This window comes from Chiloscyllium punctatum, chromosome 6, assembly GCF_047496795.1.
Source record: "Chiloscyllium punctatum isolate Juve2018m chromosome 6, sChiPun1.3, whole genome shotgun sequence".
Taxonomy (NCBI): Eukaryota; Metazoa; Chordata; class Chondrichthyes; order Orectolobiformes; family Hemiscylliidae; genus Chiloscyllium; species Chiloscyllium punctatum.
The window spans coordinates 76,129,280-76,141,442 of record NC_092744.1 but is presented as its reverse complement, the minus strand read 5'-3'; the positions used below and the strand labels follow the sequence as shown (position 1 = coordinate 76,141,442).

Sequence of the window (12,163 nt, the reverse complement as noted above, 5' to 3'; positions counted from 1 at the left end):
GTATCAGTTCTGTCCATCGAACTAATGCCAACCTGGTAATTATAGACCAACAGAATTGGGGAATTGACGGATGTAATTTCCTACATTAGTTTTCCTGGTGAGTGCTGGGAGAATAAAATTCAGGCACTCCTGTCTGCGATTTTTCAACCATTTCTTTCAGTACTAAGAATATCAGAGATGGACATTGCAGAGTTTCTCAGTATCTGCTTCCTGAGCACGCTGAATCAGAAAATCCCACTCCAAATTCCAGAATTAGGGAGCAGAAACCCAACCAAAGTTCCTTTGATCATTGACCTGGGAGTCTGTCATAGAGAATGCAAATAAGCAAGATCCAGGCTAGGTCTCAAGAAATCAGTCTGTCACAATTGACTACCTATTCATTATATTTGTGAACAGGTCAGTGAATAAGACTGGATAAGAGTGGGAAAGAGAGTGACAGGGATAGGCACGCGAAGGTGAACAAAGATACATAAAGTCATTTAGGGTGTAGGTTTGCTTGCTGAGCTGTAGGTTTGATATCCAGACGTTTCATTACCTGGCTAGGTAACATCATCAGTGGCGACCTCCAAGTGAAACAAAGCTGTTGTCTCCTGCTTTCTATTTATATCTTTCTCCTGGATGGGGTTCCTGGGGTTTGTGGTGATGTCATTTCCTGTTCATTTTCTGAGGGTTGATAGATGCCATCTAGATCTATGTGTTTGTTTATGGCATTGTGGTCGGAGTGCCAGGCCTCTAGGAATTCTCTGGTATGGCTTTGCTTAGCCTATCCCAGGATAGATGTGTCCCATCTAGCCTGGGACAGGCTAAGCAAAGACATACCAGAGAATTCCTAGAGGCCTGGCACTCCAACCACAATGCCATAAACAAACACATAGATCTAGATGCCATCTATCAATCCCTCAGAAAACGAACAGGAAATGACATCACCACAAACCCCAGGAACCCAATCCAGGAGAAAGATATAAATAGAAAGCAGGAGACAACAGCTTTGCTTCACTTGGAGGTTGCGACTGATGATGTTACCTAGCCAGGTAATGAAACGTCTGGATATCAAACCTACAACTCAGTAAGCAAACCTACACCCTAAACCTCAACCTGAGCTACAAACCTTCACAAACCTTGCACATAAAGTCATGGTCAAACCAGAGGGTCAGATTAAGAGACAGAGAATGAGAAGGACTTTGATGAATGATTTCAGTAGCAGTTTATTGGATCAATCCAAAGAACTGCACTGAATTATTAAAGCCTCTGCCTTCCTGTTCTAATTTTTTCTTCCCATTCACTTTTCTTAGAATGTATTTGTTTTACTGAGCTCACTGAGTGACAAAGCCTTTGAGATTAAATTTCTCTCAGTTTCGGCTGATGTTAATTCAGTTTGTCACACTATGACTCAGTGATCCCACATGCCAGCAGCAGGGTCAGGAACAGAAATCCCAGGCTCCTGGCCCTGCCCCTGACCCAATCACATGGTCTGTCTCGAGCCCTAGGCTTCAGTTATTGGGGTCTGATGTATCCCACAGATACAGGCCCTGTCCAGCCGCTTGTAGCACTGACTGTATACCTACTGATGCTAATCCAGCTTCCTCAAAACCTCACTCAATAACCCCTATCTGCAGCACTGTGGGGTACTGAATATGTTTACCAATTACATGTGGCTCAAATTCTCCAGTGGCCAATGGATGGTTAATCATTGCAATCATCGCTTCAAACTTGAATCTTAAAGAAAGATAAAATGATAAGAAATTCTAAAATCGGACTGTGAAGTGTCAATATTGACCTGTTGGTGCATTCACTGTTGCCTGGGTAACAGATAGGGAAAATACCAAAGGGTCAAGTCTGTTACATGATTGTTTATAATGCAAGTTCCTCTTTCTGTGCCGTGCAGGAAAGTTGCGGCATGTCTGTGTGTAACGGCAAGGTCTACATCCTCGGTGGCAGAAAGGAAACGGGAGAGGCTACTGACACTATTACATGCTACGACCCAGCAACAGGAATCATCACAGCAATGGCTGCCATGCCGAGGCCCATTTCCTATCATGGCTGTGTGACAATTCACAGATACAATGAGAAGTACAGACCTTGAGCCAGGGATCTCCAGCACCCACCCAATACTGAGTGGCAAAGAGGCACAACCACACTATAACATTCTGTGGAGGGACCAGAGGCAGCCTCTGCAGGTTCTATATTAGATGACTTTACTGTAGCATACTCTTCAAAACATTGAGCCTTTTTTTTAAAGAAACCTTTATGACAACATTAGAGTTATAGATCAACAGTCAATGTCTTGCATAATACGAAAGTCCCAGTGATAAGAATACCAAAGCTGTGGCATTGCAGGCAATATTATGCCATTTGCACATGTTTGTGCATCCCTCAGATAACCGTGGACAGTTAATGGTGCATTTAGGGTAATACTTTCGGGTCTGAGACCATAATCCAGAAGGAAATAGTTGTTCACTTTCTGGTGTAATTAGAGAGTCACAAAGTGAGAAATGCAAGTGGAAAACTTTTGTTGAGTCAGCTGGAGGTGTCTTGGAATCATGGAGACTGAGGCACTGTCCAAGGTCAGGACTGAAACCTTCATATTCGAGCATCTACGTCACTTTGACATCATTCAGTGGCTGCTTTGTGGCCACTCCTAGTGAAGTGCATAGATGTTTTCGTATACTGTGATCCCAGTTATTGTCCTAATTTTTCACCTTTTGGTATCTATTAAGGTTTATGAGGAACAAACACTTTAACTCCTGCAACGTGACTCAGTAGAGGTCAAGGATAAGATGTCTTGGCACTGGTTGCCTTGGGTTGGAGATAGAAAGTCAGAATTAGTCAGCTATGATCTCATGTGTGAGGCCAGAAAGAAGACCTTCCAGATCGTTCCTCTTGGGTTTTAATCCCCCCAACTCACTGCAAAAACCTTTGTCAAAAGGATTTTTTTTATTTCTGACATACCTCTCTGGCTGCAGAGATGCTGTAATACATCAAATGCATCAAGGATTGCTACAGCCGAGTTCTGGAAAAGCATCAGCCTTTTTGACAAGAGTGGCAGTAAGTGTTTTTTTTTCATTCACTTATGGAAGAGGGCATGCCTCCTGTTACTTGTAACAGCTCATATTGGTCCCCAGCTCGTGTGTCTTTTGGATTTTGTATTTTTAATATTGGTGGAAATTTGGTTTGTGCAAGCAATTTCGATAAATGCACTGCTAGTCAAATACATGCCTGTACTTTCCAGCCAGAGATCACGAGAACAGATTTCAACTGATCAGATTGAACAGGTCACAGTGTTGTTAGTGTTGGTACTTATAAAGAAATGTTCCATAGACAGTAATTTAGCTACTTGACTTTGAACCCTAAGACTTCAAAGTTATGCCTCTGGCAATTGGATTGTCAGACCTGGTTGAAGTTCTGGTTTAGATCATAGATCCAATAATTGAAGTAAGTGTATGTGGGTAATTTTCCAGACAATGTTGAGCCAAGTTGGTTATATACTGTGTATATATATCCCACAGTGAGTGGGTTATAGCCCAGTAATATGCAGTGGCAGTTTATTTATACCATGTATATTTACCCATGCTAGATAGAATGTGAATTATTCCCAATTCCCAGTTATGTATATTGCATCAAACAGTGCATATTCATGGGATGAGAGATAAAAGCTTTGGTAATTATAAAGGAAGTGATAGAGGTATAGTGCTGACTGTTAACCCTTGAACATCAGTTTGCGCATTTAGAGGCTATGTCATTGCATGAGTGAGAGTCACACCCTCTATTTGAAAATGAAAGTTGTTAATGTCCCTAAGAGAATAACATTCCATTGTAGCTTTTCCAAAGTGAGTCCCTTTGCTAACAGTTTCTCCTAAAAGTGGGTTGGAGTAGGGTGAGGGGGTGGGGGTGAGTGTACATAAGTCCCATTCTATCCACCCCGGGGGTATTTTTCATGTATTTGCTGGAAGGCAATAGATTGGTGTGTAACCACCAGGCCTGATCCAGGCCTTGGCTCACATGGACACACATTTGGGGGAGGTCTTGACTTTTGTGTGCTTTTGAAAAACAATGGAAAACAAGGTTGCTGGTTAACCATCACTCATTTCGCACTAATGTACAAAGTCTTTCCCCAAGACTTTAAACTACTTAAGTCATGATATCTGGGTAATTTTGCAAGAATGTGAGATTTGAGGGGGTTAAAGGATTGAATTCTTTGTGGCATTTATTGATACAGTGTAAGATATGTCGATCTGAACTAACTCAGTTGGGATAGCTAATAGCATAATACTACTGTCAGTGGATTAGCAACCCAGAAACCAAGGATAAGGCTTTGGGAACAGGCTTCAGATTCCACCACAGCAGCTGGTGGGAGTTAAATTCAACTAATTCATGATTCTTAAGTTAAAAGGTGTTGTCATTAAATGATCATTGATTATTACAAAAACCCATCTGGTTCACTGTTGTCCTTCAGAAAAAGAACTTTGCTATTGGTTCACCAAACTTCTCAGCCGGGCCTGCAGGGGCCAACCGGATCTCCCAGTCACCGTTTATTTGAATTCCCCTTCTCACGTCCTTTCCAACGTGACCATCCTTGGCCTCCTCCATTGCCACAATGAACCAAACTGCAAATTGGAGGACCACCACCTCATCTTCCACCTGGGCAGCCTTCAGCTCGGAGGACTCAATATTGAGCTCTCCAAATTCAAATAACCTCCTTTCTCATCCCCTCTCTCCCTTCCAGCCCATACCTCTCCCTTCCACTCCTCCTTGTCACCACCCGGATTCATTCTCTACCTGTCTTCACCTACAGCCACTTCACCACTCTGCCCTCACCACCCCCTTTATCTGCAGCTCCCCCATACCCACCCCTAGTCCTGAAGAAAGGTTACACCCAAAACATTGACTTCTCCACCTCCTAGTGCTGCCTGGTTTGCTGTGTTCTTCCAGCATCCTGTCTGCCATCTTTTCCTGGCCTAGCCTGCATGTGATTCCCAGAGGCATAACAATGTGGTTGACCTTTAACAATCCTCTGTCGTCGCAAATAAACCATAAGGCTGTTCAAAGGCAATTAAGGATGGACAACAGATCCCGGCCTTATCTGCCCACCACCTAAATCCATGAAAGAATAAATAAATTTCACTTGTTCCAAATCACTTGATTATTTTCTTCAATTTCCTGACCGTAAGTTGGAGATATTTTGGGAGAAAGAAATTACTACTGCGATAAAGTTAATTGAAAGTCTGAGGCATTGTGAATTTTAAAACAATTGCAGCATTGGACCTCAGAATGTAAAACCAAGATGTTACAGGTTGAGAAGTGTATCGAGGGGGTTAGTGAGTTTGAAAGGTGGGTGAAAATTGGTCGATTCGAGAGTGATCAGGGTGGGTGGTCAGTGCACTGGCACTCTGGGCTTATGAACCCTCTTTTCAGAAGGAGGAAATCTTTATTTTCCAAGATATTTCCTCTGTTAAACTGGATAACTTTAGTGCTGGGAAGCGAGGATGTGCCAGAACATTCCGTATCAGGGACAGGTTGACAGATCTCAGACGATCTGGTGAGCCTGTGTTCCCAAAAGCCTAGAATGGGACTAGAATGATGTCACATCAATCAATTTGATTAACTTGGATCATGATAGCTTGTTCACGATTAAGATGTCCTGGAGCCAATCTAAAAAGCACAAAGCTTTCCCTATGGCAAAAACCTCACCAAGTTAACATCTGTGTTTATCTGAGTGGATTACCTTAACCTTGCCACTGGTAGGGTGCGTATGTTTCAGCCTTCCCTCCCTAATGTAGCATCCCCTGTTCTGTCAAAGAAACGCCCAGAGTGTACTTCGTTGAGTATACTGTTGACTTCAATTTTTCTTGCTCTTCATCTTAGTTATTTGATGCATTTATATGAAATGGCTTCTTTTTTTTTACACAATAAGTTACAAGACTATTTTGCTGTAAATAACATACTTCGCTATTTATTCTTATGTCCCTATGTTTCACTGTAACTGTGAGCACCATTTGCTGAGGCAACACAGGTTAGAGAGCTGGCACTGTCCTAAGATCTTCACTGAGGATGTTTTGAGAGCTGGTTACCATGTAAGCTTCACACTGGTATGAAGGACTGAAGCCAGCGTATGAATGAACAGGTTGTGAAAGCCATCGGGGATGTCATTCTTGGGAAATAGCAACTAGTTTCCTCCGTTATCTTTCCTTTCACTGAAGGAAAGCTGCTATAGGAGGAAACCTTTCTTGAATAGGGATAAAACATCCATCCAGTTAATGGGATGGACCCTTATCCAAACAAGGAAGCATTGAGGGGATTGGTCCCTCAGCTCAGATCAGCAGCCAATAAACCAATGAGGCATTAGACAGGGTCTGGATAATCAGCTATAACAGGGGAAATGTCAGGACAAAGAGGATTGGTTAAAAGGGCAAGATTATAGACTGAGAGCAATAGACATTGGAGGCAGAAGAGGTTATGCTGTGAAGTCATTCACATGCCAGACTGCCGTGTCGTTTCTGAGCTCAACCAAGTACAGGAAGCAACTCACCTTCAGTCCCATGGATTTAATGAGGGACTGTCACCACTGCAAGGAATGCAGGAAATGACCATGCTTCCAATAAGGCATTTATTCTCTTGCTTATCAGTGAGAGAAAGCTTTTTGTAATTCCCAGAACCAGGCAGGTACTGAGGTGAATAAGGAAGATGGGCAGAAAAGAAAAGTCAGGCAATGGGTGACATTAATGCCACTTGGTCATCGCTTTAGCCTTTGTGATGACACACTAAGCTGCTTTCAATCATGTTTCTGTTCCTGGCATACCTTGAGTTTCAGATATATGACTGCAATTTAAAGTACTACAGCAAGTGCCTCCCAGTATTTCTCAAACCACCAGAAGTCAAGGAGAGAGCAAGAACTCTACTGTGGTCAAACTCTCCATGGAGCAGCATGACAGAATAGTATTACTGAGATCTTGCTACAACGTCTTCACCAGTTGGTAAAATATGGAACAGTAGAGGTTTTACTCATGGACCCTGAGACAGTCAGTCTGACTAATAACTGCATTCACCCAGGACTACTGGAACACTGAACTGAAAACAGAGCTCCTGGGCTGAACAAGGAAACCTCCCCTTATGAGAGCAGCCACATTCATTGCCAATTCAGGACTGCATGAGAATAATGAGTATTTATACATTTTCTGTTGTTGTAAACTATGCTTTTGTTAACAAATCTATTTATTCTTTAAGTATGTCCTTCAAAATCATTTGGCAGAATGAATGTTGCAAGCTTTGAGGTTTTGCTGTGTACCGGATACACAGGAGAAGAGGACGTGGCAAGGGATCTCTTTTGATGCCCATTCTCAGCGATGTGAACAATATATCACCATGTGTATTGGCCGAGCTCATTCATGGGCCTGTGAGTTAAATCAACCACGCAGGTAGCCACCAGACCTGTCAGTAGATATTATTTAAAAACACAGGGGTAAAAGTGTGTGGTGCAGCCACCTATGTTAAAAGTTGTGACCCTGATCAAAGAGATTTAGAAACAATCCAACTCCTTGTCAAATGGTTTCATGACAAAATCCAGTCTGTAACTTACTGCCAAATATCCATATTTTTACAAATTACCCAAACTTTTTTTTTTGAGATTTCAACCTACAAAATGACCCACCACTGTAACAGTATTTTCTCCGTGTAGTGTGCTTGAGCTACACAATGAGGACTTTGACCTGGTTCCTGGTTTTGATCTGTACATTGAGGAGCAGTGAGTGAATAATTTTCAGTCTGGTTGAGACATTTTTAATGCTGTAAAGTAGCTGGCATGCTTTTTGTTTGTAATTACATAGGTGTAAAGTGGTTGTGTTGTTTTTGTAAAATTTGGGTTGTCCTGGAGACAAAAGCATACCTTCCTTTTGATTTCTGCTTTAAGTTTTACAGTGCGAGCTGCATATAAACAAATTGTACTTGAATCCAGGGAGATATATCATTTTAAAAACTTGATCACAATTATGAAATGTATAGACAACACAGTTCATCAAAATAGTGCTGTATGAAATGTCAGCAGTGACCCTGGATGACTGAGAGTTATGGTGAGTTGAGTTCTCTGACTGTGTGGTTTCCTCTGTTCTTTTGTTGTATGAGCTTCAGAATTCCCGAGACACCCCAGCTCTTGAATTCACCCTCTTCTTTATCTATTTAAACCAAACTCTATGCCCAAGGAATTGGACTATACATTCTCATACTGTTTGCCCCTTTTGCTCAATGTCAACTTTTTGTTTGATTACACTCCCTGGAAGTGCTTTTAAAATGCATATTATTGTTGTATTTGGACTTCAGGGATGCCTAACAGTGGGTTTCAGATACAGTCATCAAGACCCCCAAAACAAAGGACAGGCCACAAGAGAAAGTGCACACTATGGAATTTCTTATGTGTAAAGCAGTGATGATGCTTGATGTCAGCACATTTGATCTTCACTTTAATATATAACTTTAAAACTATGACCACAGTTCAAAACTATGGGTAGATATGATGAAGTAAATCAGAGAAATTGTTTTCACTGGCAGAAATGTTGAGAAGCAGAGGACGGATTGGCAAAAGAATTAGGGTTGAAAAGCATGGCGCTGAAAAAGCATAGCAGGTTGGATAGCATCTGAGGAGCAGGAGAGTTGATGTTTCAGGCATAAGCCCTTCATCAGGAATGATAGAATGTTTATGCCTGAAACATTGACTCCCCTGCTGCTCGGATGCTGCCCAATCTGCTGTGCTTTTCCAGCACCACACCTTTTCGACTCTGACTCATCAGCATCTGCAGTTTTCACTTTCCCTCAAAAAATTAGGGTGTATGGGGAGGGGGCTCTGCCTTGCTGAAAAAGGTGATGGAAGCAGATTCAGTAGCACCATCCCAGAGGGAATGAGGCATAAAGAGGGGAACAATTGAAACGGTGTGGGAAAAAGAGGTAAGGGAGCCAGAACAAAGAAATGCCTGATTTTAATTTGTATTGTACTGAGCAAAATAAATCGCTTCCTATTAGATTAGATTCCCTACAGTGTGGAAACAGGCCCTTCGGCCCAACAAATCCACACCAATCTTCCGAAGAGTAACCCACCCAGACCCATTTCCCTCTGACTAATGCACCTAACTGTGGGCAATTTAGAATGGCCAACTCACCTGACCTGCACATCTTTTAACTGTTGGAGGAAACCGGAGCATCTGGAGGAAACCCACACAGACATGGGGAGAATGTGCAAACTCCACACAGCCAGTTGCTCAAGGCCAGAATCGAACCTGGGTCCCTGGTGCTGTGAGGCAGCAGTGCTAACCACTGAGCCACCGTGCCATACCATTGGGAGAACAATGGTATCCGTGTCAACCCTGACCAATCTGGCTGGGCTATTCCTGTAATATGAGTAACCCGAGTGGGGAGAATGTGAAAGCAAATTGTAAAGGGCACAAGTTAGAGGAAAAATTCAAATAATTGACATTAGAATGTCCAAATCTATATGCCGCTTGATTAACATCCATCTCAGGTTCCCTCTTGCCCTAAAATGATTGCCACAAGTTGAATTTTTCAACCTACATAAATATGTTTTTTTCCCATTCTTGAGTTGGCTGTCGTGTGAGTGTCCTTTTTTGAACCTGGAAGGAGGAGTGCTGATTGAAGGACTGACTCAAATATTTCACACATTCACCAATCAACAGGTCTTGTCAAATGTTAAGACAGCAGTACAGCAGTACCAACTTTGATTGCGTGTAATCATTGTGACATGTAAATGATTTTAACTGTGTGTATGTGTTGTAAGTTAGTGACTTTTAATAAAGATTCTATTCTCATCAAACTATTTGTTCTATATTTGTGTGAATGTGAATGGACTGGATCGCTGGAACAGAACTGAGAAGCTGAGGAGATTGGGGTCTATGTTCTCTAGAACGAAGGGTGATCTCATTGACTGCTACAGATAGAGTAGGAAGGATGATTCCCCAGATGAGAGTGATCTAGAATCAGGAGACACAGTCTCAGAATAAGGGGTAGACCATTTAGGACGAAGATGAGGAGGGATTTCTTCAATCAGAAGGTATCTCTTTAAAATTCTCTACCCCAGAGAGTTTTGAAGTTCAGTCTTTTTGACGATCAATATATTTTTACATATTAAAAATCATGGGATATGGGGATAGTGTAGGGAAACAACATTGAAATGGATGATCAGCCATGATGTAGTTCAGTGGTGGAGCAGGCTTGATGGGCCAAATGGCTTGGTCCTTTTTCTGTTTCCTTTGTTCCAAATTTAATTACTGCAAGCCCCAGCTAGAAGCGAGGTGGTGGTGTGGCATTGTAGAATCAGGAATACTGTAGAGGCAAGGAGCTTGTCAACTCACCCATTTTTAATCATGAGTGGTACGACCGAGAACAGCCTTCCCACATGGAGGCCAACTAAGGTCATTAAATGGACAAACAGAAGTTTTACAGGGACCTACAAAACAGAATAAAAACAGGGCACAGCACAGCCAAGGAAAATTAACAAAAACGTTGAGGACCACCCTTCATTTTAAATGCCCTCCTTATCCAATCCAATAATGCTGACACCAGCAAGTTCAAACTACTATACTTACCCTTCTTTTGTCGCGTTTCAACGTAAAGTGTGACATCATACATATTAACTGTGCCCTCAACTCACTTGCTACATTCACAAGATTTATTTCATTGGAACATCTGCAAGGAACATAGAGCCTTCATTCCTGCTCCATTTCTTTAGTCACACATGAAGAAAGATTTAGTGAGTTTGGCTTCCTGATCAGTGGGGTTAGGTGGATTCTCCAGTTGCACCTCCAGTGGCATGGGCATCCAGCAGCAATATTCAAATCAGGTGACCTTCCTCTGAGTTCTTGCAGTTCAGAGATCGTTCAAACAAACAATGAAAATAGTGAGAGAGAGATCTGCATAACCTGTTGAGTTTGTCACCCATTAATAAGTTCCAAGATGACCATGAACCCTAGAATCAGAGACTATGGGCCCAAAATTAGAGGATGGATGGTGCACAGATAGATTCTCTTGAACTGTTTTACTCAAAGAGTTGTGAACGTGAGTAATGGGTAATAAAGGGAGGTAGAAACATAAAGGAGAATTTTATTGATATTTAAGGAGGTAGGTGACTAAAGATTCTGCCACGCTCCCCAAATGCCTGACAAAAATACGGCATGCAGGTAATTGAAACTAGGCAGTATTGCATTCAGCTGGTCTGTGTCATTTTCACAGGCATGTTTTGGGCAGCCAAAAACATTGCATCACGACTAGGCAAAGACCTCGTTAAGTTGTAAATATGAGAGTACAGTAGTATCATTTAGACTGAGACACATTTTATTTGAGGGCTGTATGGTTTGTAAAGGATGACAGAGCCCATTTTCATGCATGACAAATATAAAACAAAATGCGCGTCATTGGGTCATAGAGATGAACAGCATGGGAACACACCCCTCAGCCCAACTTGTCCATGTCAATCAGGTATCCTAAATTAATCTAGTCCCAGTTGCCAGCATTTGGCCCATGTCCCTCTAAACCTTCCTTATTCATGTAACCATCAATTCCTTGTGTAATCTGTCAAGCTATGACTTCTATTTCCACTGTTATGTTTGTTGGACCTATTATGGTAAGATCTCCTGTTGTACTATCTGAACCTTTTGTATTCAACTACGTAATCATTTTCTGATACAAGAGTGATTTCTAGGCCCCCGTGATTAGAGGTTATACTGCCCTTTTTTTACTCACCACTCGTCCATCCTGTTCTTCCATGGACTTCACTTCTTAGCCAATATCCAGACCATTCAACCAATATAAACACTTGCCAGTGTTTCATGTTCTCAATTGTCATACTTCTCCATTAATTGAAATATATGGCATTCAAATACCCAGTCAGGCAACTGGTCTTTGGATGCGATAGGTCTGTCACAATGTCATGGCCTATTCACATTTCCACTATCCACCCCTTGATCTGCTGCATTCTGTTCTTCAAGATCTTTATTATTAGACACATCAGCATGCAAGGTACAGGGAGAGTCAATTCCTTTGACAAGTTGCTTAGATTTAGAGATGTGGCTCTCAATGAATTGTAAAAGAGAATGAAGTTTAACAATTGGATTGTCTTGATTGATAACTACTATCTTCCTGTTACAGTCTATTATTTTACCAGGGCCTT

At 41.8% G+C, this 12,163-nt stretch overlaps 1 protein-coding gene across 1 annotated transcript in view; it reads left to right on the top strand.

The window, feature by feature from the left end:
- klhl24a (kelch-like family member 24a) overlaps positions 1 to 9,811 on the top strand; it is a 32,220-nt gene extending 22,409 nt beyond the window's left edge. Inside the window, exon 7 of the mRNA XM_072572977.1 lies at positions 1,886 to 9,811. Within this exon, the coding sequence (XP_072429078.1) occupies positions 1,886 to 2,083 (198 nt within the window). The 3' untranslated portion in view covers positions 2,084 to 9,811. The remainder of the gene's footprint in view (positions 1 to 1,885) is intronic.
- The last annotated feature ends 2,352 nt before the right edge of the window (positions 9,812 to 12,163 follow it).